Source organism: Dinoponera quadriceps, unplaced genomic scaffold (genome assembly GCF_001313825.1).
Source record: "Dinoponera quadriceps isolate SergipeBrazil2010 unplaced genomic scaffold, ASM131382v1 scaffold1252, whole genome shotgun sequence".
In the NCBI taxonomy this organism is placed as follows: Eukaryota; Metazoa; Arthropoda; class Insecta; order Hymenoptera; family Formicidae; genus Dinoponera; species Dinoponera quadriceps.
In genome coordinates this window covers 987,475-1,012,165 of record NW_014555363.1, presented here as the reverse complement: position 1 = coordinate 1,012,165, position 24,691 = coordinate 987,475, and the positions used below count along the sequence as shown (strand labels likewise).

Sequence of the window (24,691 nt, the reverse complement as noted above, 5' to 3'; positions counted from 1 at the left end):
GCTCGCGATACAACCCGCGGCTTAATGACTCAATCAAACTGACGGATGGGAATGAATCCGAGCCCCATTGTCATCGGCGATCGGACCGGTGATCGATCAAGGAACCTGTCCGCGCGAGGGAAAAGCCGAGAGGCATCTCGGCTCCTCCAGGTCGCGGAAGCTCGAGAAAGAGAGGACAACTGGCGGAAAGGTCGCATCAGTGGAGAAAGAGTCCTCGGCACGGTAGCGACTGTTCCCACTCGCGCATAACAACGGAGTTACGCAGGAGGCAGATCTCGTTGTGGGCGACAATCGGCAGCTGCCGCGATCCGGTGCCATCTGGTATACCTGTTCGCGAGTATATCCGCTGACCTTCTCGCGGCACCCATTGTTTGCGTCGTGGGCGAAAAGGATGCGAATATCAAGCGTGGGTCGCGAGGAATGCTCACCTCGCGAAGGATCTCTTCGCGAAGACGGCTGATTCGCCGACGACGACGGTAAAATTGTTGCTCCAACGACGGAGATGAACGCTAGAGATAGACCGTCGTTCTCTCGTTTGTGGCTGGTCGTGTATTGAATTGAACGAGCTGACGATCTTTCTCTTATGACGGATTCTTTCTCGGGATTCTAACGCTCGGCGAGACTGACTGAGAGAGGCGAGAGACGCGCTCTTTGAGTCTTTTCCAGCGAAATTTCATTCGAAAGGCAGAGCGACAGCCGGGTCACTCGAATTTGAGCGACCTTTCGCTCATATGGAGTGAATTCTTCACTCGGAGAGTCGGTGAATGAATATTTTCGCTCGAGATTGGAAGATAAATCCAATGTACTCTTTCCGTCGTCACAGGAGCAAACCCGCTCCGATTGATTGGAACATTCACTCGTATCGATCGAGAACCCACTCAGACTTTGAGTTAAACATTTACTCCGGCAAATTTCGAGTTAAGATCGCATGAAAACGCGTAAAGAAAGCGGACAAAATTCAGTATTGTGACTCACTTATTAACGTAGCTGCCGTCGAAGTTGACTTCAAGCTGCTGAGACGTAATGACTGCATCTTTCTCGGAGCCGCTGCTCGGTGGTCTTTGAGGTGCGCTCAACGTACCTGTCGTACATAGTACGACCGCCACCAACACCTGCCGAGGAGATCACTTCGATTAGTTTCAAACCGATATAATCGAGTCGTGCAAAAATTCACCGCTAAGTAAGCCGACATTGGTGCACCGCGTAGGCTACGAAAGGTTACGTCGCCGACGACGAACGGCAACGTGAGCGGCGGGACGTCGAGCGCGTGTCGAAAGTCGCGGCTGGAACTTGCGGAATTTGAACTCATCGCGCGCTTCGTGAGCGCGGAAAATCTGCCACGTTACCTCACGCCGCGCGGTCGCGCGGTCACGCGTAATGTCAGTTTAATGTCTCAATGCTGGCGGCCCGTAAATGCGCGCTTTTATTATCGCATCGAATGAGTAATCTTCACGGTCTCGTAATAACGACGCAATTGCGAGGCGAAAGCTATAATATCTCGCCGTAAACAGAAACATATCGCGAGCCGAGAAAGAGGAAAGGAAAAAATGAAGCAGCAACGATCCGCCCGAAATCGTCGGGCGGGACTCGTTGGACACGACAAAATGCCAATTTCCGAAAATTAATGCGACGAAACCGCGTCAATTTTAGAGATTCGAGAATCGAATTTCCCTATGTTAAATTCTTGAATTCTATGGTACTGCACACAGAAAAAAATTAGTGTCAGTTCAAAACTCATATTTTCATATATAAGCAAGAATATAATAATAATAATAATAATAACTAAACCAAGAATTGTATAAGTTTGAAGATATCGTTCTATCTAATATTTTTTTCTCTCAAATCACGAAAATTATTCTTGAATAACTAGTGGGACTATACAGAATTTCTTCATGTAAGTTATCTTCGTATAAGATTGCATATTCTTGCTTACATATGAGAATGTGAATCTTGAACTGATATTAATTTTTCCGTGTAGGAGGTAAAATAACAAAATAAGTTTAACTTCAATCCTAATGATATCATTTATTCCTCTTTTTACTCTGATGATGTTTTAAATTTCCATTTCCGTTGTTTCGGCGTCGAGATAGATTGTTGAAGATAGCATTGTGATAAAATCTATATATAATTAAAGCTTCAAGAGAGAAGTATATATATTAATCAATATCGTTAAAGTAGGGTTTTATCAGTTTATAGGTCATGTAAGACGCAAACTATTCTTAAGAACGTCAAAGTAACATGAAAATTTCGACTCGAGTAGGAACAACGATTCGCGAAATTGGTCGGATGGGCATTCGAGCACGTCAGCACACACGAATTCGAATCCGTATCGCGGCCGAATAGACGGCGAAGATCCGCAGACAATGGTGCGCCGGGTCCCGGCACCGTCTGCAAAACCTTTCGGCTCGTTCAAATATTCATAGAATTCGTGAAAGTACACGCGAAATAGGTCGCGTGTGTGTGTGTATACGTGTGCGCGCACAGGGGTGAGAGGGGGAGGGGGGGACACACGGTTGCAAAGGGCAAGCCGAGGACGATAATGCTTAGAAACTGCACGGCGCAGTTACGTCAGTTGCAAATGACATTATGAAATACGGCGGGTAATGACAGGACGAAAGTGGTGCCGAGCAACGCGCCCGTTTTTCTCCCGCATGAGCGCAGAGTGAACGTGCAATTTCATTCACAAACTTCGTCAGGCTTCAATCTAGCCGAAGGCGAGCGGGAATCGCCAGAAATGTCAACCGACTTCAATACGCTTCTCGTCGCGTTGGCGTTGCATATTTTTTCTCCCTCGCGAGATTAGATTGTAGAAATGAATTTATCGAGTGTAAGAAAAAGAAAAAGAAAAACGCAAAAAGTTCGTCTAAGCGCATTGCTGAGCGGACACATGCGACGAAAGTGGAGAATAGAAACGCGCCGCATAATTAGAAGGCCAGAAGTTGCGGAATCTTATTTTACGCTATTCTGCTCGCTTGAATTCCTGGTATCGGTTGTCTCGCGTCACCTGGCGATATATTCCGCCCCGTGAAAAAGCTGTGAGTGAAGCTTTATATGGGAAAATTTGCGTGAACAATTACTTTGGAACAAATATTTTCGCGCGCAAAGGATGCGACGTTTTGCCGATCCGCGCGGAGCGGATTCGCGAATATCAAGCTTGCGCAGTTAATTCCAATTAATAATAGCCGGCTCGCTCTCCGGATTTCAGCCGAGCCTGATTTTTGAATTTCAACTCAAACGCACGAACTGCCATGCAATGAAACGCGCATCAGAGGATCGTTCCGATTGATTCCCCGTTAATCGAGCAACGAGCGATTAAAGAGCCGTCCTGGCAAAGCTCGCGGATTAACGGAGCTGTCACGTGTAATTTACAATAGTCCGTGATTTTCGTCCAACATGGGCGCGTTAATCGCACAATAGAAAATCGCCTGTGTTATCCGCGATTTGACTAATTGCAACAAACGGGGCTGAAGAGAAAAGAGCGGAGGAGAAAGAGAAAGAGGCACGTCGAGTCCTTCCGAATTGTCATTCGAATTGTCGCCGAACTTTCACCGAAAGCTCTCCCCGTTCTAATCTAAGATCGTAACAGCTCTGCGCATCTCTCGCTCCCTCCGAGAGGGCGAATAAAAAGCAAAGTGAACGCGATCATTTTTCCAGCAGTATTTCGGCAAAGTAATTAAGAAAGAATGGCGAGAGTTTTTCCCTCTCTTATTCCGTTTAAGCGAATAAAGAGGAGATCGATACATTCGAGAGGCGCCGGAGCGAGGCTCTTTTTGCGGCCGCCGAGCTTCGGTAAGGAGGCTACTTATGCAAACGCGCTTATATCGAGGATCGACATTTGCTTTCCCGTTAGCCGGCCAACCGGAGACCGCTAATTGCCTCTCGATACACGTAATTTCGAGGGAGGCAGAAGGTCGACGCCGTTAATGATCGTTACGACGCGTCCCGCAAGCGTCCGCTCGCGCAAGATCCTCTCTTTTTCTTTTTACTCTCCTCCCTTCTCTCCTTCTTCTCCTCCTTCCTCGTTTTTCTCTCGGGATCGCTCGCGAAACGTCGCGCGGAATTGTTTAACGCCGACGCGCGCGTAATCTCGTTATATCTCGGCAAACAAATCGTTATCTGAAATGCTAATTGATCGCCTCGTCATTAAGCCCGCCGAGGGAAAATGACGAAGTGCGGAAAACGCGTCTCGCGGACGACTCGCACGAGTCACGAGAGAGGCCACAAGGGATTATCATCGCGTAATGACAGCGCACTCCTCCATCTGTGCTCAGCGTGTAATAACGCGAGCGATTACGAGAGCCCGGCGAAGACATTCCGCCCTCTCCGGTGAGGCTCTCCACAGGATCATGCAGGAAGCGGGGTCCTTCGAGCACGCGCGCATACGCGTCTAATTGTGGGGACTTTTGCTCGTCAGTTTGAACGGTACGTAATGTCGGACGGCGCAACTTCTCACACATAATACCGTTTATCACGAGCTTGCGCGTCTCACAATGAGTTCGCGAGTCTTGCGCGAGTAAATCCGCGGTAAAAACGTGCGCGAAGGATGCGTTTTAATTACGTGACATATTAATTACGCAAGTTCCGATCGCCTTGCGATTTCTGCCGTCTCATCGGCGAGCCGGCGATTGTACGTTACTCCGAGTGCGATAGAGATAGGTGTTAAGACCGCAAGAGTCGGAGAGAGAGACGGCCCGTTCGAATTCGCGCGGCCGTCGAAAACGCGGAAAGCCGTGGAAATCTCGCGGTGAGAGCTTGCACGAAGTTCCCCGGGTGTGTTTCCGTTCTCTAAGTGTATTTCGGTTTTGGCACGGGGAGAACCGCGCGGGAATCGCGGCGCGCGGTGCCAAGTTCGCGAATGCTCGAGGTTGTTAACAATGTTGATCTTCGCAGCGAGCCAGATATCGTTGGCGATTACGTCGTCGTAACGACGTTAATCAGGATTCGCGTTTCGTAAGCTCGCTCGCTCACGCACGCACGCATGCACGACGAACTGACTGACGGATGGGCGGACGGACGGACGGATGATGCTGCAATTCGAGAATAATCCCGCGGAGGAGAAGAGCGATTGTGTGTTGCCACGAGACGGCAATAAAATATTATTAGCGGGATATGAAAGACGAGGTGACTTCTTTTCCTTTTCTTTTTTGCGGCGGCGAGTCGCCTTCGCTGAAGATTACCGGGAAACCGATACACCGTTCGTGAACGACGGCTAGCTGACATTGAGAATCTCGATTTCAATGACGCGCCGCGCGGGAAAACAAGGATGCACACGCGCTTCCGTTGCGTAACGTTGCATCGGACGCTAATTCGCCTTGAAAAATCTTCACGCGATCCAACTCTCGACGTGCCGACCGAGATGCGAGTGTTTATCGGCGTCTGAGCATCTTGAGATGCATCATCATCACTCTCTCTCTCTCTCTCTTCACCTACTGATAACTAAATGCGTACGAGAGCCTCTTCTTCGCAGAGAGCAGTTCTACAAAATCGTCCGTTCACGTGTACTCGACAGATCGCGAAATCCGTGAGCGCACGTGCGACGCGCATTTAAAACGCGCGATCAAACATGCGGACGCGCGTGCAAACGAAATTTGTGTAAATTATATGTTGCAACGTTCCGAAATAATCGTAATTAACCGATAATTAGCTGTACGCAAGTGACGGCGCGTCGTATCGCTCGTTGCTCTTTTTCCCTCTCTCTCTCTCTCTCTCTCGGTGTTTCTCTTTCTCTCTCCCTCTCTTTCTATCTCTCTTCCTCTCCCGTTGAAACGGGTCATCGAAATAATGTGCGCGTACCGAGGCATTCGAGAATACGCGTGTGTAATTATCATTTCTAAAGGCAGAAGTGTCGCCAAAGATCCACCGTGTGTGACGTAACCCCCCTCCGGGCACGCCCTATTCATTACGGCAATTATATTCTCAATTACATATTTATTCGACATGCATATGCTATGCGGACACTTGCGTCACTCGGGGCCGCGAACGATACTTGGAGTTCTTGAAACGATTATTACTCGACGACACCCGGTATATACGCGGACCGTTCGTTACGCTTGTTTCGGGACAACCCTCCTGCTCCTCTCACGGGCGGCGAAGACGAGGCGATTGAGGACACACATACACACCGAAGCGTCGCTTCAGCGTGAACCGAGAACATTAGTAGTGACATAGAAGCTTGAATTAGACGGCGACGGAGCACGGTGTTGTAAAAAGGATGAAGAAAGCGCGAGAGGTGTGAAGACACGTGTCGAAGGTGACGCGAGAGCGCCTCGAAGGAGCGACGACGGCGCGCGTTCTCGCCGCGACCGACCGTCGAGAGACCGTCGTCTTTTTCGCGTTTCTCCCGTTCGCGCTGAATCTGCTTCTTTTTTTATCTCTTCGCATTTTTCCCCCGTAATCTCCTTGAGTCTCGTTCGATTCCTGTTAACTCGCGGAACAAGCGCAATATCGAGAGCCGCGAGGACGCGGCCCTCCGCGTTCTTCTTATTGCCACGCGGTACCCCGTGTCGAATCCCCGTACTGGCCTTTTCTCCTTTTTCTTTAATTCTACACATCGTATATCATACATATGAAAACCGGAGACCAGACAGCGGGATTTGGCGTTAAACGCGGCGCGAGAATAGGATCTATTGTTTGTCCGGGGGAGGGAGGGCGCGGGTATAAATCCGCGGAAAACGTACTTTAACTCTTGCCCCGCTACTCTTGGGACACCGTGCTATGTTGCATCGAATCGCCTTGTTCCTCGAACTCCGCGCAACAAAGTTTCGCATTTCCAAACTCCAGGGGCCCGTGTAACGTCCGATATGCATTTCGCGGATTTTTACAAAGCGACGAAGCGGTGTTACGCGCGCAAGCACGCCTTCCCGAGATATGTTGCGTTGTAATACACGCGGCGCATATTACTTCTTGCGCGTTGCGAAAAGCGATTTTCACCGAGTTTTTGAGAATTTTTCCCCGAGAACGCGGGAGAATCGATCGCGACGTGACCTCGGCGAGATACGGGACAAAGGTGCGCGCGCACGCACGGAGAAAAAGGCTTCTCTGAATTTAATGAAATTTCTCTAATTGAAACAAATTTGACTTTTAGAATGGAGCAAACAGACGCATGTTTGATTCAACAAACAGGATTGCTTGATTTCTCAAATAACAAATATCTTTACGTCGAATAACATATTTCTTCCGTATTTTCATCCAAACATTACAGTTGTTATTACAAACGATAAATTATTTGAAAGCAGTAACACTACGTTAGAGAAGTATTAAAGAGCTTTTCTTGTTTTTCAATGGAACAATATTTAATATATAACGAAATAAATTTTCCCTCATTGAGAATCAAATATTATTCCCCCCCAAGTAATACTGTTTCCTGTGTCAAACAACATGGTTTACCGGTAGTGAAACAACATTTTCATCCAAACAATATGATATTTGATATTAAACCATGTTGTCTATGTTAAACAAACCCAAGTTAAACAAACATGTATACTAAACCCAAAGAAACTTTCCTCTCTGTGCACACACACACGCACGGGCACGGCGACGCGTTGCTTTCGCGAGATAGCGCGTGAACGACGTACATCATATTTACTAATATATATACGAGAGCGCACCGGAAAAATTGCCGAAGTCGCGCAAAGTTTATCGGCTCATTTCCGCGAACGGCTCCTCGTGAAAAATTCTGCTGATATCGGGTCGCGCGCTCGCGCGAGTGTGGGCGCAGGATCGAGGAGGATTTCGAATGACGCTGAAATTTATCCCCCGAACGCGTGACAGTCGGACGAGCGGAGGAGCTGGTCGTTATTTTTGCCTTAATAACGCGCTGAGAAAGCGAATCCGACACTCTTTCATTATCGATAAGCTCGGCAACGCGCGCGACGCGAAGCAAAATCCGCATGCGGCTTCGTTCAAACCCACTCCGCGCGATGTTTCTCCTATTAACGTGTTGACTGCCGCGTTATTCAGATATGGCTGACATTTTCACTTATTTGATAAAAATTTTACTACGTTTTTAGAAAAATATTAAAGTTATAGTTAAACAAAGCGTCGTGCGAACATAAATTTTGGCGGTCAACGTGTTAAAGTGCGGATCGGCCGAAAGTGATCGTGCGTTTGCAGAGAGAGAAGAAGTTTAAGTGAAACGAGAGAGAAGAAGTTTAAGTGAAATGAGAGAAAAATCAAAAGAGAGATTGCGAAATAAACGGAAGATAAAGAGGACCGAAGAGGTGTTTGCCGAGCGTTCGCGGGCGGATTTTCGCGGACGGCTCTCTTCAAACTTCCGCGTCGTTCAACGAGCCGAGTTTCAGTGAAAGTGACGAATGTGTTGCTGTCCCGCGCTCATCACGGCCCGTTTACTTTCGTTCGACACTTTGGAAACAGTTTCGAATATTACTCCATGCGACGTCACGAGTTGCAAAACACACGCAAGAAGCGGCGACTCCTTCGGTCGCCGGAGTCGACACTGTTGCGAACTTCGGCGCAAATCGGCCTATCAATTAGTTGCCGACAAGTTATCGCGGCGGCTTACAGGCCGGCTATCGCGAAACGATCTTCCCGCTCGCCGTTAATTTCACGTGAATACGTAACGTCAGGACGCAACGTGCAATGAAACTCGCGCGACCCGAGCGTCCCGTCGAAATGTCATCCCATATCGCCGCCGACAAATCGCGTGTAAGTTTGAAGGCGTCTCAGCCCGACGTCGCGGCTACACTAATCTCGAGACAGCGGAACGTCTTCCCGCCGACGGGGAAGCTGACGTTCGTTACCTAACGTCGCGTCGCGGATGGCTCCCGGCATGATGGATGAGTTGAAATTTCCGAAGGACGAGAGCAGCCTGTGTATGCTCGCTCGCTCTCTCTTTCTCTCTCTCTAATTCTATCTCTTTCCCGTTCTGTCGCGTCCTGCTGCTCCTCACGAATTTAAGTCCTTCGCGAGGACGATATAGCACCGTCGGTCCGCCCGCGAGGAGAAAACCATCTCCGCGAGAGAACGATCCCGGGCGAAGGATCGCACGCGTCTAAACCCGACGACGGCGTCGGCCGAGGAGTACCTACCTTGATAGTGTACATAATCTCTCTGTCACACGAACGCCGACGACCAGAGGAGCTTGAGAGATGCAGATGGGTTGGTGGTACTTGTGCTTCTTCGTCAGATGCTTCGGCTCTTTATATACGCGACGGTGCCAACGTGGTGCAGTGAAAGGGGTCATCCCTGCCCTCTCTTCACAATACACTTCTTCTGACCAGTGCATCTTCGGAAAAATGTCTGGGATGAATCAGGAGTGGTGACTCCTCCGAGTCATTTCATTTCTTTTCTCTTTCTCTCTTTCTCCCTCTCTCTCTCTCTCTCTCCTTCCCCTCCCTCTATCTCTCTTTCCTTTTCACTTTTTTCGTCTTTTCTTATTCTTTTTCTCTCGCTCGTCGACCCTCTCCTCCCCACCCCTGCACCTCCTCCCATCATCCTCCAGCGTGTGGTTCCGGTTCACGTCGGTCGCTCGAGATCGATTCCAACGCGCTTCCTCGATCGGACATCCGGTCCACGGCCTGCGATCAGAGAAGAGGAGAAGGGTGACGTGAGACGGGTACGGTTCCTTTTAGGTCTGGTGCGCGTTTTTCAGCGAAAACGTGGGCGGAGTCGATGGGTATCGATAAATCGAGGAAAAATACGCGGTGTGCGTTCCAAAGAAGCAATTTTAAATATAATCTCTCGAGACATCAGCGGTACTCTTCGTCGGTGACGCGTACATTATTGTTCGTTATCTCAATTTTCAATTTTTTTCATTTATGAATGTAATTAGGAAAACCTCGGGGAACACGTGGCTCTCGATCTTAGCTCGAAAATCTACCTAGTGTAAAATACAGATGGTATGTCTGAACTCTACCGACAAACCTGCACGACAGATTCTATGTTGAAAAATAAGTGAAAACGTCTTAGTAAACATAAATCCGCAAAAGCTTGATTTTTGAGATAGTCTTCGGAGGATGACAAGGATGAAAGGAAATGTGTCGCGATAAGCGGGTTAAAAATGTTAACACGACACTTTTCTCACCTGTTTTTGAAAATAATACCTATCAATTCTGATATTTCTGAATATTAGCCGAAGAATCTTTCATTGTGACATTACGTTGTACGCAATGGTGTTAAAAGTAAGGCAGACGTTTTGAACAATTTTCACAACAGTGTCTAATTACTTATTTATAAAATACGATTTAATGAGTAAAATATATATTTTTTTAACCAAGATATTACAACAACTATATCTCAAAAATTAAACGTTCAAGAACATATATTTACCAAAACATTTTCGCTTTTTTTTTTATATAGAATCTATCGTGTGAGTTTGTCGGTGGATACGCCCTGTGTATGATACATACATATCGACAGACATATAATATATAATATATACATCATAAGAGAAAGGGGGGAGGGGGGAGGGGGAAGGATATTTGACGCACACATGAGCCACCAAATGCCTCGTTGATCATAAATCATTCCTCAGCCTCCACATTAAATTCCTCCGCCATCCCGAGGTCGATTTTTCCTCAAGATCCAAGAGATTGTCGAGGTGTCGGACGGTCGCGGACCGACATCCCGCATATTGAGAGCCCGGCTCCATTGTGCACGGTCGTCAATGGACGGACGGATCGACGGTTGTTTCTTCTGACTCGACAGAAGTCGCTATTGACGCTCGCGGCCGCTCGCGGCGACAGCGATTACGCAAAGTGGAGCAAAGTGCATCGCGCGCATCGCTATCGGATGCGTATGCAAGGATGCAATGTCTAGGTTGGTTACGGTCGCATCGGCTGCATGACGTCGTTCCTGTGGTGGCGCGTGGCGATTTCCTCGGTACCATTCATAACAGCGCGACACGTAGCGCGATAGTGCGTTACGGGTAATGCATGTACATATACAGAGGAAGCGCATACTTTACGCGCGCGTGTCAAGTCGCTGATAAGGCCGCTTGTTGAATTCCGTACGCGGACGATAATCCTAACCTGTGGCCCGCTCGGGCATATTTCTTCACGTACCGAGTCACATAGAGAGACGACGATACGCTCTCTCTCTCTCTCTCTCTCTCGGCATTCAGCGTTTATTTATTCAAACACGATTAACAGATATTCCGGGCGATAATCGACAATAATATTGTGCGCGTCGTATTTATCTTGCACGGCGCGGCTGCTGTATTTTATTTTGACTCTCCATTATCGCTATATTATTTTTACCGTGTATTATTTTGTTCATCATTATAGTATCTACGAGTTTTATTCCAACGTATCACACTGGGATCGGCGCTCCGTGATAATTATACGCTATCCTCTCTCTACTTTTCACATTGTTACATCGCGCGCGTCCGTCGAAATGAGTACGCTTTCAAACACAGCGGTCTATTAACTTCATTCATACCTTCCCACCGCGTTTTCGTGACTCTTATGAAATCGAGTTTTGAGGTCGCATTTATGACATCATCCACGTGGAAAGTGAACAGCAATGACGCGACGAGCCGTCGTTTTCAGGATTCGCAGGAATCAAAAGATTATTGCGCAGCGCGGCTCGTCACGCCGGCGCTTCATTCCGCGACGCGGTGATCACGGTGCGTACGTTCTTGGAAATGCGAAATCTCTTCATAACTCGGCTTAGATCCGATTACATCTTGCATGTATAAAATATTTTCTATTTCTTTCTATAACGCATAATGCGACCACGTTGAACCGCGCGCTGACCTTTGCAATCGCTATCGGCTATTTTCGACTTTTAGCGACCAGATCGTAAATCCGCGATTAGATGCCGAGAGAAACGACAATGAGAGAGGCGACAAAGCCGCGGAGAGCCACAATCCGTTTCAGAATCGCCGAAATCGACCGCAACTCTCGTCGTTTTTATGCAAAAGAAGGAGGAAAAAAAGAAACAAGTACATTTATCTCGCGTCTCATGTATCACGGGCTTGCGGACAACCAAATCTCGAGGCCCTCACGTGTATGCTCTATTAAAATGTCGCGATTCAACGATGAAATTGAATTATCTCCCTTTTTCGTTCTATTAAAACACGCGGAATCCCATCGTCCTCTCTTTTTCCCCGCGGAGTTATTTCTCAATTTCACCATCTGGCTTCCCTTTTGTCGTCCGCTCAAAAGCGTCCATTCAACTCTGACATTTGTCGCCGGCGCACGAAAGTCAGCTGATTTACAGTTTTCGCGAATCGCCGGCAGCTTTATTCGGCCTGCCCGCGGTATGTACGTGCACGCATGTGTGTGTGTGTGTTTCCACCGGTGCACGCCGGTCCTTGAAATGAATTACGTCGACCGTTACGCGACGCATTCCTCGAGATCTCCCGGTTGCATCTCCCGGGCCGCAATCGCGGCCGAGGGTGGTCGTTCGGTTCCCGAGCGTACGATTCGCCCGACTTTCCTCTCGGCTCTCGTAATTAGCCCTCGTTACGTCTACATACGGAAGCTGCGCCCTTTCGCCTCCGAACGCTCGCTCGCGCGACCTGGGGACTTTGCCGGCGATTTCGCGCTCTCGCTTTTGACATTTTCGTAACGACTCGGTGATGACAGCGCGGGAGAACGCGCGTGGGTGTGTTGGCGCTTCGTCGTCGATCGTCTTCGCGACTCCTCGCGTGCTACTTGGTCTTTCGGATGCGCACGGTTCGCCTCGACAGGTCTCTCATAATAATCCAGCAGAAAAGCGCGACGGAGAAAGGCGCGACTTAATTTCTGAAATTATCGTCACCGCGCGTTTTCGCGCTCGCGCGAAGATGCTGTGTACAAAAAATTCGTCAACAAGAGAGACTCGTCTACAATTGTGAAAAATTATAGATTATTATAGATTTCGGAAAAAAAATCTCTCTTCCCCATTTTTCCGCGGATATTCTCTTGTTGCCCACCCTGCGGCAAGTTTTAACCAAACACACGCGAATTTTTCTCAACGAATTTTTGTATCCTTAGGAGAGAAACCGAGGAAATCCGCGGAAAAATTGAGCAAAAATTCGGTTTTCGCCCGAAATTTTAAGACTATGGACTTAGCAACAGGTCATTGTCAATCACAATAAGAAAATGTCCTTTCTGCCGAAGAAAAGAAATGCCGACGTTCCGTTTATTCATTAATTATCAACGGAGACGAAAATCGATAGCTGGACGTCAACACGGAGCCACCGTGTCGAATTTTCCGCTGCCGCAACGCTACGAGACGAAATATATATTCCCCTGGACGTCACAGGCAAACGTTATCAGACGCAGGATAACGCGCCGGAGTGACATCATCGGTTCCGTCGGTGCGCGTAACAGACGGATAACGTGGAAACAACAGATACGCCTGCAGATATTGTGTGGCGCATCAAAGCAACCGCGTGCTTTGCGTAATTTCCAGTCATTCACAGCCAGAGAGGCCCAATAAACACCTAGCCGCCGCGATCGCCACGATCGCCACGTACGCCGGCCACGAGCTTCGGTATATACATACGTGTGCCTTGATCATTTTTCGAAATCTCGCATGAATAATTAACGCGTCTTCGAAACGCGTCTCTGCACGCGCGCCGCTCTGCCTGCCGCCAAGACGGATAGGCCGTTCACCTCGTTTCGGTGTCGTGCAAAGGTTCGATCGGGAGATCGTCTAGCCGGCGAGCAGTCCCTTTATTAATCTTCGTGTCGAACGTGCGCAACCTTTCTCGCGAGCCTCCACGGCCATGCACCGACATTTACGTCGTGTCATTCATGTGACGCGGCATCGCGAGCGCGCGGACCGTAGAATGCGCACGATCCCTCGGAAGGCGGTTTGTCCTCGAGCGCGGCTGAAAGGACTCAAGACACGAGCGCGCGTGCCGCTCGTCCTGTTTCGTTCTTATTATCGGATACCGTTTATACCGGTATCGATACAGCTGTTTTCGACGGTAGGAAAGGTGGAATATGGGCGAGCGGGGAAAGGAGGAGCTTGTAACCGAACATGTGGAAACCAAACTAACGGGACCAGTAAAGATTGAAAGATTAAGGGTGACTTTCACCGAACACTATAATTAGTCTAACCGACCGGGTAGCCGTATGTCACCTGCTCTGCTTTGTAGATAGAAATCATCATCATCAGCTCTTGCTGGTGTGGATAGAAATTATTAATTTTTTCTATTATCGTGGACTATCTCGAAGCTCTCGTCTCGTCTCGTAAAAAAGATAAAATATTGCGAGCGGGAAGAGGGAGAATTTGTAACCGAACGAAAATCAGACTAACGGGACCGATGGGACTAGTGAAATTGAAAGATCCAGAGTGACTTTCACCAAACTCGAATTAATCTAAGCGACAATCTGGCGTTGCTCAGTCGAAATATTGCTAAGATATGACTAATAATATAAAATATATAAGATATCATTATTCATATATTTATATTAATATCTCCATTAAAACGGCATAACCTGCATTTATATAATTATTAATAACAATAACCGAAAGATTAATAATTTTTCTTAATAATTTTCCTCAATTATTTTTTCCTTAATTATTAATTTTTTTGGCTAGTGTTGAACATCGAGTTATATTCACAGATGAAAATAAATGATTTAATAACTGCGCTTGTTATTCACTGATTCGCTACATTGTAGTTTGGTGAAAGCCACCCCGACAGAGATCCGCGATTTTCCCCCACCGATCGATCGCGATAGACAATTGCGATCCTCGGCACGACTAAATGCATACAAATTGACTGCAGATTCCGTCCTTCTCGAGGAAAGAAATCTCTCGACGAATTCGGTCAATGCGACGAGCGAACGAGTGAAACTATTATCCTCGCGGACTTAATCGATCTCACGTCGCTGACATATTTCGATATCGCAGACGCGCCGGGAACGCGCGCGATTGAGACGTAAATCCCGCTGAAAAATTCTAATTAAGATCGCGCGCTCGGCTATTCGAATCGTCGGGGTGTAGCGGGGAGCGGCCACCTCGGGGAGAAAAAGGAGAGATAGAGCCGTGATCTTCCAAGGGAACAGTGCGCGCGATGTGATCCTCGGCTGTCCGCCGTTTAACAGGTGATAATGTATAGCACACCGTGTGTATTAGAAACTCGGAAGGGATCGAGCGAGCGAGCGAGCTCACCGAATCCCGCTCTAACCGCGCAATTTGTCGGGCCTTCAAGACGACCGATGGTGCGCACGATGCCTCGCGCTAGTCACGTCTTCGCTTATACGCACAACATTGGACGAAAACCTAAGACGCGTCGTGAATTAATGAGCCCGCTTGTGCAACAGCGCCGAATGAATCATTCTCGAGCGCGCTGGGGCCGATACGTGAAAAAAAAAGCTTCAGCCAAATATAAAATTACGCGATTTTGCTCTCGCAGAGCGTGCGGCAAGCGCGAAATGACGCGAACGGCGCAAAAGAACGCGCGCGTGTTTGTACAAGGATGATAAATTAAAATTGATCGAACGGCGCGATTAAATAATATTCCGTCCGGTTCGCGTAAATACACATACACGGCCGACGCTTTTTGCTCGTTAATATTTGGCTCTCTTTGGCTTTCTGAAAATACAGCCGTCAGCCTGGTCATTCGCTTTTTATTTTTTCATTTCCGCTCTTACCTTTCCGGCCTTTTATTTCTTTTCTCTCCTCAAATTTTGTAAACGCACTTGGCGGGGATTAAAATTTGCATTTTTTTCAATTACTCCAACCATTGCGTGCCGATGGCTCGTCATTGACGGCGTGAAAATTGCTCGATAACTCTGTTTTAACTCTCTAAAATACGAGCGAGATAATAGAAAAATAAATATACAAAGGAATTCGTACTGATGCAATTAAGCGGCGTCGCGAAATAACGCGTAAAAATCGAACGAATGACGCAAGGCTGTTAGAGAACAGTTTCTTTTTTTATTATTGGCACTAATGCCAGAGATGTTCGACGAGGACGTCGAGGCGGGGGAAAAGGAAAGGCGTTCCTCCTCGGCGGAGACGATGCGCCTCTCGGCGTGATGCATAATCCAACGTAAAAACGCGGAGGCTACGGCGCGACCGTTGAAACATTTCAGGCCGACTGGAGGAGACTATCGGCGACGGTTAAAGTCATAATTTGCATTCCGATGGGTGGTAGCCTCGTCTCCCATGGAATTGCTCGGTTGGGGACGCACACGGATGAGTACGCGCGCGAACAAATCGTCGGCGCGAGACTCAACTGAGAGAGGATGAGACGGTCACGCAAGTAGCGCGTGCACTCCTGCGGAGATCGTGTGGGTACGCGTCGCATGTACGTGCACGTGTATCCGCGTGTACGCAGGATCGGGTTAACGAAGCGACGAAGATTACGCGAGAGAGCCGCCGCGGTCTCTCGTAATCGTGCACTGCCGGCTGGGATTTCGGTAAACCGAGAAAGGAGCGAAGGACCGAGCGAACGAGCAGGATCAGGTCGCGTCCTGCTTCGAAAAAATCCGACTGTCGCATCGAGCCACCTTGATTTCAACGCTAGAAACGCCGAGAAGACGAAAAGACGATATGTTTCTTATATTATGCAAATTTCGGTAAACCAAATATATGTTCTTTTTCCGTTTCTTTACTTTCTTCAAGTACGAATTTAAGGTTAATTTAAGGTCAAAAGAAAATGATTTAATTTTACACATAAATATGAAATCTGTCGATTATATGGCAGTAATTTCTCTTTTTCCAGTTGTGGAATTTTGTGGCAAATATTCATTCGCAGCAATGTTCGTTATATTTTTTGTCGACAATGTTCAAATTGAAAGAAATAGAATGGGCTGCACTTGGCAGAAAAAGTAGCAGAGAAAACCCGCTTTGCGGCGCGCTGGTGATGTTTCGCTGAACAACACTTTGGGACATGTTTTCAAAATAGTCCAGCGTGTTAAAAATATGCTGAAAATAGCGACCTAGTGTTAACGGAAAGTCTTACAACAGTCACAAACAGTCACAAACGTTTATTAAGCTGCTTTATCTATCTGAACCTCTGCGTAATCATTTTGCGCAGCCACTGAATGTACATGTTTTCCTGATCAAATTAACGATGTTTTTGTGTTTTGACATTATTGATTAATTCTCAGATTAATAGCGAACATTTCCGGCCAATAATGAGTCGAATCTGACTCAGTGAAACGTCACAAGATGATAAAAAGTGACGGAGCAGCCGCGATCCGACAGCAGCCACGTAACACACGACACGCCGATTGACTTCGCTTCGTCAAGTAAATGCAACCCGGCGGTCGAGTAAAGATTTCGAGGTAAAAATAATTTCCGAGAGTGCGCGACCGACGAGATATTCGTGCCGGAATGCGGGGTGATCAGGAAGTTCGCGTTTTTTGAAAAATCGCTGGCGTTCGCCGCGGTGTCACGCCAGCCGATAAAACGATAACGACAATTGAATTAATTAAACAAAGTCATCCGCAAGGTATGCCATGAATGTGCCGGCTTATCTTCCTGCTCCGATGATTGAAAGGCGCCGATGGCGGATTGCGTTATTGATAATTGCGTGAATACGCCGCCTCGCCGCAGACAGTAATATTACATCGCGGATGTTTCAGATGTTCCTGTTATGCGGACGTTCAATTGCAATTGCTATGGAATGATAAATTCATACAACAATCCCCTCTACAACAATAATAATAATAATAATAACGCATAATAAGCGTGGTAAACACGTACAATAATAAAATAATAATAACAATACATTTTGTACAACACACACACAAATATTTATACTGTTACTTCACGTACACATTACTATTATTATCATCATTCGATTGCTATCATTATACCGCGTAATCATCGATACGAGAGAGACGACCATCTCAAACGTCCTCGCCGTTTCCTTCAACGAACGACGAGGATGGCGGCTCTGCGCGGTGGATCACCGGCTGTTTTCATATTCCCGCGAAACAACAACAACAACGATCGCTAATAATACGTTGGATAAGCAGTTAATAATCGGCCCGCGAGAAATAAACGCACAATCAGCGCGACACGGAGCTTTCCGGCACACCCATTAATCATAGATCATCATCGCGGATCGAAATAGCATCGGAGGCGAACCAAAAGAGAGAGAGAGAGAGAGAGAGGCCCGAGCATCGCGTTCCGGGATCGGGTTCCGATTCACGTACGCCCCTGACGACGATCGTGTGCAGGCGTATTACATGTAATACAAAACCGCAGGCACTCCGCAGGCGTGACGTAGCGCGGGCCCCATAGAGGCCGAGTTACATGCCACGGTGTCATAATGCGCGCGTCCTTTGGAGCGGAGCCGTTGCTTCTCTCGGCGCGAGTTGCGCAATCGCGTTTAATAACGTCGGACAGGCAGCGGCACGGTGCCGCGCGATTGCCGTGCTCGCTCGCTCGCTCGCGGACACTTATGACACTTCAGCGGATTTTCACGGCGAGTGGACGGGGCCGAATAAATTCAGCCGACGAATTCGCGAACGAAAACGGCAACGTCGCGAAATTATCTCGAGTTAAGCCCGCGATTAAACGAGCGTTAGTGCTCTCGCACGGCCGGCGCACACCTGTGTAGGTGTGCCACTGTATTAGAGGTGCGGCGTTGCCACACAGCTCTTCTCAGGTCACGCGGAGATGACCGTAGAGGGAAAACTTTTTTACAGCCGGTTATTTACAGTCAAATTGATGGAGATATTTATTTAACTTCGCGTCGACACGAATCTTGCGTGAACAAAAAGACGAGACACCGGCCGGTTCATCGATCTGTCGCGGTGAAGCTTAGGTTTAGCAACAGAGTGCGTCGGCTGTACTACGTTTCCTATTAACCGAAATTGTACTAACGAAATTGAGAGGACGACATTGTGCAAATGTAATCTGGAAAGTTGCAAGTAAAAAATCGGATGCTTTCAGAACTTTTATGCCACACGCAATGAAAAAAAAATCAAAGGTGAACGAAGCGTCAGCCTCGCGCGAAGGCAATGGAGGGATAAGCCGGCGACAAGATTCCCACCCTTCCTCGGCCCTCTGACCGCGCGTCGTCGCGGGATCATTTATCTTTTCTGATTTTCCTGCAAGGATCTCTCTCTCTCTCTCTCTCTCTCTATCTCGATCTCGTAAGTTCACCCGGGAACGATGGCTTCGCGACGCCGGTTTCGTCGCGTTCGTCGCCGATTACGCGCGCCGCGCGAGTCCTGCCGCGCGCGTCCCTCACGCCTAATATCGTTGCATAATCTGCGAAGTGCAATGTAAGATCCACACGTGCAATTACCGCTCGCGCGCGTCGGTCCCGATCGCTAAAGACATTTTTACGACGCGTCCAAGTCATTTCTCACCACGCAGAGAGGCGGCGGAGAACCCTGCGGGAGCTACGCAAGTAATTTCACCTATTGGTCAATTCGTTTAATTTCACCCGCTTAAGCGCGGACACGTGTTCCGAGCCGCGGATCACCGGCTATTTATACACCAATTTTCATTCCGATTTGCGTTGCAGGTAATTGTTGATAATTTACAGTCGGCCGCTCGGAAGCCCCCCTCGAGGGCGCGCGATAACAACACAATAACCGATCGGGGGGTAAAAAATATCAAGGCACACATTATGCACCATTATGTACGAATAGTTGGGTGCACGGCATTATTATAATTACGCTCCGTGACGTCGGATTTCTACACTCGTGAACTCCCGGTCACCGGTTCGAAAATCGAGGAAAGAAAGCCGGAAAAAGCCGTTCCCGCCGGGTCCCTGCGGGGCTCCGAGTGAAAATTGTCACTTAAGCTTACATCGGGGATTTTCCTTCTCTCTCTCTCTCGCTCTCTTTTTTTTTTTTACGTTATTCCAATGAGAGGTCGCGCGTATGCAAAGCGAAAGCCGGACAGGAAACGAGGTGTAGCCCCGATCGTACGTTACACGAGGACGTATCACGCTCAGGAGAGAAATTTATATTTAAACGTGATCCCTCGTCCTGCCGAATTATCATAAACCATCTCGTCCCAGATTATCCGATTTATTCGGCCGCTCGGATACTCGTTAAATGTCCTTCAGATTACCCCTATGGCGTGGCGTAATCGGTGATATTCAGGCGCATCGCGCCGCATCATCCGCCACGCGAGAGGGTTGAACCGAGAAGAGAAGGCGGACTTCACGAGATGTGCGAATATATATCCGTTAAGATAATAAACAACCGCGCGGATCGCGGTTATCTGCGCGGCGACGGCGACCAGCTTGACGATCGAAAAGAGAGAAAAGATACCGGCCGCGCTCTCGTGTAAAGCGCTTTTAATAACTGGTTTCGCGATATCCTGCTTACGACGGCAGCTTCGGCGTAAATATCTGATGCACTTTGCCAGGCGAATTATGCATTTTGTTTTCCTCCTTTCTAACACCTCGCGAATCGATTTGCGCGACTCTGCCGTTTATTATGCGCGTCCTCGTGTAATCGATCCCAGCCTCCGTCCGAAACTTTAATTAATTAAGCGACGCTTATTTGACCAGCAGAGAGAAAGAGAGGGAGTGAGAGGACGGACTCGTAAAAAATTATCACGGGGAAACGAATCGCGCGAAGATGATGATTAGAAGACGCCGGGTGTGATTTGTTCAAGCACCAACATTTCCAGAGGCTGAATTATATTTCGTTTTTTAATAGGGCGTTTTATCGAAATAAATGAAGCTGCATGTTTCGGATTTTTCCCGAATAAAAATGTGTATAATCGACCTGAGTCGAAAGCTAGCTGGTACAGGTTAGATTAAATTTTCTAGCTCGTTATTAGTTCATTACTGGTTGATCGTTCACTAAAATGTATAGGGTGAGGCAAAAAAAGAACGATAGCGATGTCTATTCTAAAACATATAATCTAGTTGCTCGCCACTAGTGTTTAAAAATGAAATAGTAAATAAAAATTAAGAGTACTTTATTCCAGAAAAATCTCAAAGAAAACAGAAAGAAGAATTTACACATTACCTGGCAACAATGGCAATTAGTTACGATTTTTCATCTCGTAACTACAAGTTCTTCTGTTTAACAACTAACTTATTTATAACCAATATCGAATTACTAGAAGAAGTAGGTGTTACTTTACCGGCTAGCAGCGACGTTGTATACAAATTTATTTGACACTCAGGAAATTTAATTTCTGCTAGGATTAGTTATGATACATACTCCTCTATGATTCAGGTCGCATTATGTAATCAACAAGTACATAAAATCCAATGGATTTTGACGTGATTCTGCACTGGCGATGTTTCCGTGAGAATAATTTAACGCCTACAGGAAACATCCGTATGTCTTCGTGTCCGCGTTATCTTTAGCCATCTTGCGGCTCGGCCGTCACAACATCAAACATTCCCATCTTTTAATCTGCCGATCGTAAGCGCCTAATTTACATGCCGCAGCGCGTCGACTAAAAATTGTTAATTAGCAGGAGGCTCGCGCTTATAAATCATTGTACGCGATAGCAATCGTGCGTCGCGATTACCATCTTTACGGTTTCAGGTACGCCCGAGGCGGATTACGCAAGCGTAATTGTCAATTATTACAGATCAAAACGCGGCAGACGCGCGAACAAAGGCGACAAAGGCGATATTTCATCCTAGGCTCGGCTCCTAAGCGGCGATTATCCAATAAATAATACCGGCAGACCGTGCTCATGCTACGCGCACTCGTTAGTAAACTTGACCCTCCGCAATTGCCAGCTTGCTCGAGCCTACGTCGAATTGAAGCGATTAATCGTTTCCGGAAATTGTTTATTAGAGGCGGACGCGCGCGTTTGTTGACTCGCGACCGAATGAATAATTGCGAGCGCATAATTACTATATATTTATTTCGACAGCGGCGGGGACCAATTTGGACGAAGAACGAGAAAATCAAACAGATCCAGCGAAAGTCCGATTAAATGATGTTCCAATCACGCTTCAAATAAAATCTTTCAAATAAAATCTTACTTTCTTACTATAAAGTAATTCGATTGCACGGGACGCCGAGAAATGCGAGAAATGTAGCCGAGAAGAAGTGAGTGCGCCTTAAAAATATAAATAATAATTGTACAATCAAATTTTTCGTCAACCTGACAGAAGATTTCTCTCCGTTGGGAATAAAGTTTCGCGAGAAGAATGTTATTTCGATATTTTCGTTTAAATGACTCGCGAAGCATCGGATGCTCAAGATCGTATTTACGGACTTTGCATTGTATTTCTGCGAATAAAGTATTATCGCAAATTATTCTGAGAAAACTACCCATCGCGAAAACACTCGAATCTCCGTAAAAAAACTCATTTATTTATCTCGGAGTATGCCGCGAGAGAGGGAGAATGTGGAATCAAGAGTAAATTCGGAGTCGCATTGTTTCCTGAGGAATCTCATTTTACAAACGCTTAGATTATATTCCGATTAACCAGGGCGGAGCAGGTGACACGCAAAAAATGCTGCTAAATCTTTGTTCAGTTGGAAGGCTGCGGCGTAAAGATGGGTCAACCTTTCGCCTTGCGATTATGTAAGGCCTCGGACTGACTGACCTTTAGGTTCGTTCACGGCATGCGGCATTTACGTAATTTACCGATTACGATGTATTAGAGTCTTCTTCTGCGCCTGGAGAACAGTTCTCCTTCTAACGCTAATATATTTTCGAATGCGTGTTAAACATGCACCAGATTATATACGGCACACATTTGCGCGATTCGCGATAGATACGTCGAAAGTCTCCGCGTCAACGATTGACGCAATAATTTTTCACGCGAATTCCTTTTCTCTTCTTTTTCAGTACGCTGAGAGGAAAAATCGATTTTCTTACAAGGAAACATATTAGAGTGCCTCTCATTGATTTTTATACACAGTTATAAAGAACATCAAATAGCGTGAAGGTTTTGTTTAAAAATATATTTTATATACTTTAAGGTTTCAGAGATATCCATTGTTTCAAAACAATCAATTTGACCAAACTTTCTTCGAGGGCTCAATTTCTAAACGTGCGGGTAAACGTATATAAAAAATATGTGTCCGTTACTTTCAACTGCTCTTCAACATATTCAATGCCCGTCAAAACTGGTGAGAGACATTTCCATACGTTTCTTTGTTAGACCCCCTCTCGGAGAGTAGGATGAAGAATGGAAAGTGGATCTCGATGATAATAGCGGAATAAATCATGGCTCAGAGAACGTTTCGTTATTCTATTTATAGACGTTTATATAGACGTTATTTATAGACCGTACAATTGAAAAGTGTTGCTCCATTTGCTGAATTCTCAATTACGGATTATGCGAAAATATCACGTCTAATGTTTTATCGGATCGTTGGAGAATAACTCAACTCGCTTGAAAATTACTCAGTCGATCGTGAAACGACATTTAATTGTTAATAACATTCCTTATCAATATGCACCCTATATATCCAACCAAATCGGAGAGAACATATTTACTTATAATTATTTCAATATTTCGTTGATTAATTAAGAATGTGTTTGAAATTTTCATTTGTAACCAGTACCGCCGTGATATTTGCCTACGAAGCAAAAAGTCTCTTGCTAAAATTGAAAAATCGAAGTTTCAAAATAGTTAGCATAAAATCTTATTAGTAAAGCGCACACTTTTTTTTCTTGACTGCAGAGTCCTCTGTACCCATAGTTACCATTATCGACACGTAAAGCCGCTCACAACGAGCCGCATTACCGACCGGTGCGACCGCCAGCGTGTGTTTACGAGAACATTTTGTGCACTACCACGTGCGAGACACGTTATTGCAATTAGTGCCGAACGTCATTGCCCGAGTTTCCGGATAACAGGTGTCAATAATAATCACTGAACACTTGCACGTTCCAAAGGATGTTGGAGTCGACCATTCAAGCATTAGCAAGTGGTAGAGTAATTTTGGCCAGTGGATCTCCAAGGCGACATGACATAATGAGATATTTGGTAAACAATCACACGATTGTATGAATAATCTCGGTTGGTAATATGTCAATATTACACCATATATAAATATATGATGTAAAGTTGATTATACTACTGATCATTGGAGTAAATTCAGAATGCAATTAACGTGTGTCAACATTCATGATTCAGCGAATAAATGCAGATATAGTGCCTTCCTTGTATGATGAGAACCTTGATAGGTCCAAATACAACAATCATTGGGAATACGTTCAGGATATAGCCAAGTACAAGGTGCTTGAGGTGTATGAGCGATTAAAAGCAGACTCAGTGCCACCCTCATTGATAATTGGAGCTGATACAATGGTAACGATGGGTGATACTATTTATGGCAAGCCACAGAATGAGGCGGAGGCTTTTCAAATGTTATCTAGGTAATAATATGCACGAAGCTGTGCTCACCAAGTGAATATAATGCCCGATGTTCTCTCTTAGTCTGGCGAATAAGCAGCATGTCGTGTACACCGGTGTATGCTTGAAGACACCAAAGAGCCAAATTCAGTTCTACGAATCGGCAAAAGTCAAATTTGGAGATATATCTGAAAAACAAATAAGAGAATACATAAAAACAGGTGATTCTATGTGAGTAATGTGCTATTGGTATTAACTCTGGGAGTGACGCTGTCTGTTGCATCAAAACGAAACTTTGTTTCAGGGATAAAGCAGGAGGATACGGGCTCCAAGGGATGGGGGGCTGTCTGATTGAGAAAATAGATGGTGATTATTATACTATAACGGGTCTGCCGCTATATTCATTATCCAGACGACTGAATCAGATGTTTTCTAGTGTTTAATGGGAGCATTATGTTAAGCTTGACAGTACCTGAAGGACAACTATTGTACTATCGTTTCTACGTGAATAAATGTTTTCAC

The 24,691-nt window shown here is 46.5% G+C and overlaps 2 protein-coding genes across 4 annotated transcripts in view; one reads left to right on the top strand and one right to left on the bottom strand.

The window, feature by feature from the left end:
• The window catches only part of LOC106743986 (endocuticle structural glycoprotein SgAbd-1-like), a 12,780-nt gene extending 3,627 nt beyond the window's left edge, over positions 1-9,153 (bottom strand). Inside the window, exons 1-2 of the mRNA XM_014618354.1 lie at positions 9,048-9,153; positions 976-1,112 (exon numbers count right to left, since the gene is read on the bottom strand). Of these exons, the coding sequence (XP_014473840.1) occupies positions 976-1,112; positions 9,048-9,062 (152 nt within the window). The 5' untranslated portion in view covers positions 9,063-9,153. The remainder of the gene's footprint in view (positions 1-975; positions 1,113-9,047) is intronic.
• LOC106743984 (maf-like protein CTC_02076) lies at positions 1,825-24,691 on the top strand. Of its 3 annotated transcripts, none has more exons than XM_014618351.1 (7): positions 1,825-4,422; positions 17,019-17,195; positions 17,496-22,414; positions 23,495-23,800; positions 23,951-24,192; positions 24,254-24,400; positions 24,474-24,612. In XM_014618351.1, exons 4-7 carry the CDS (start codon positions 23,711-23,713, stop codon positions 24,610-24,612), a joined length of 618 nt encoding a protein of 205 aa, XP_014473837.1. In that variant the 5' UTR covers positions 1,825-4,422; positions 17,019-17,195; positions 17,496-22,414; positions 23,495-23,710. The 3 variants fall into 3 exon arrangements, with proteins under 3 accessions (XP_014473837.1, XP_014473836.1, XP_014473835.1); XM_014618350.1 differs by lacking the exon at positions 1,825-4,422 and adding an exon at positions 4,431-8,664; XM_014618349.1 differs by lacking the exon at positions 1,825-4,422 and having other exon boundaries at positions 9,240-17,195; positions 24,474-24,691.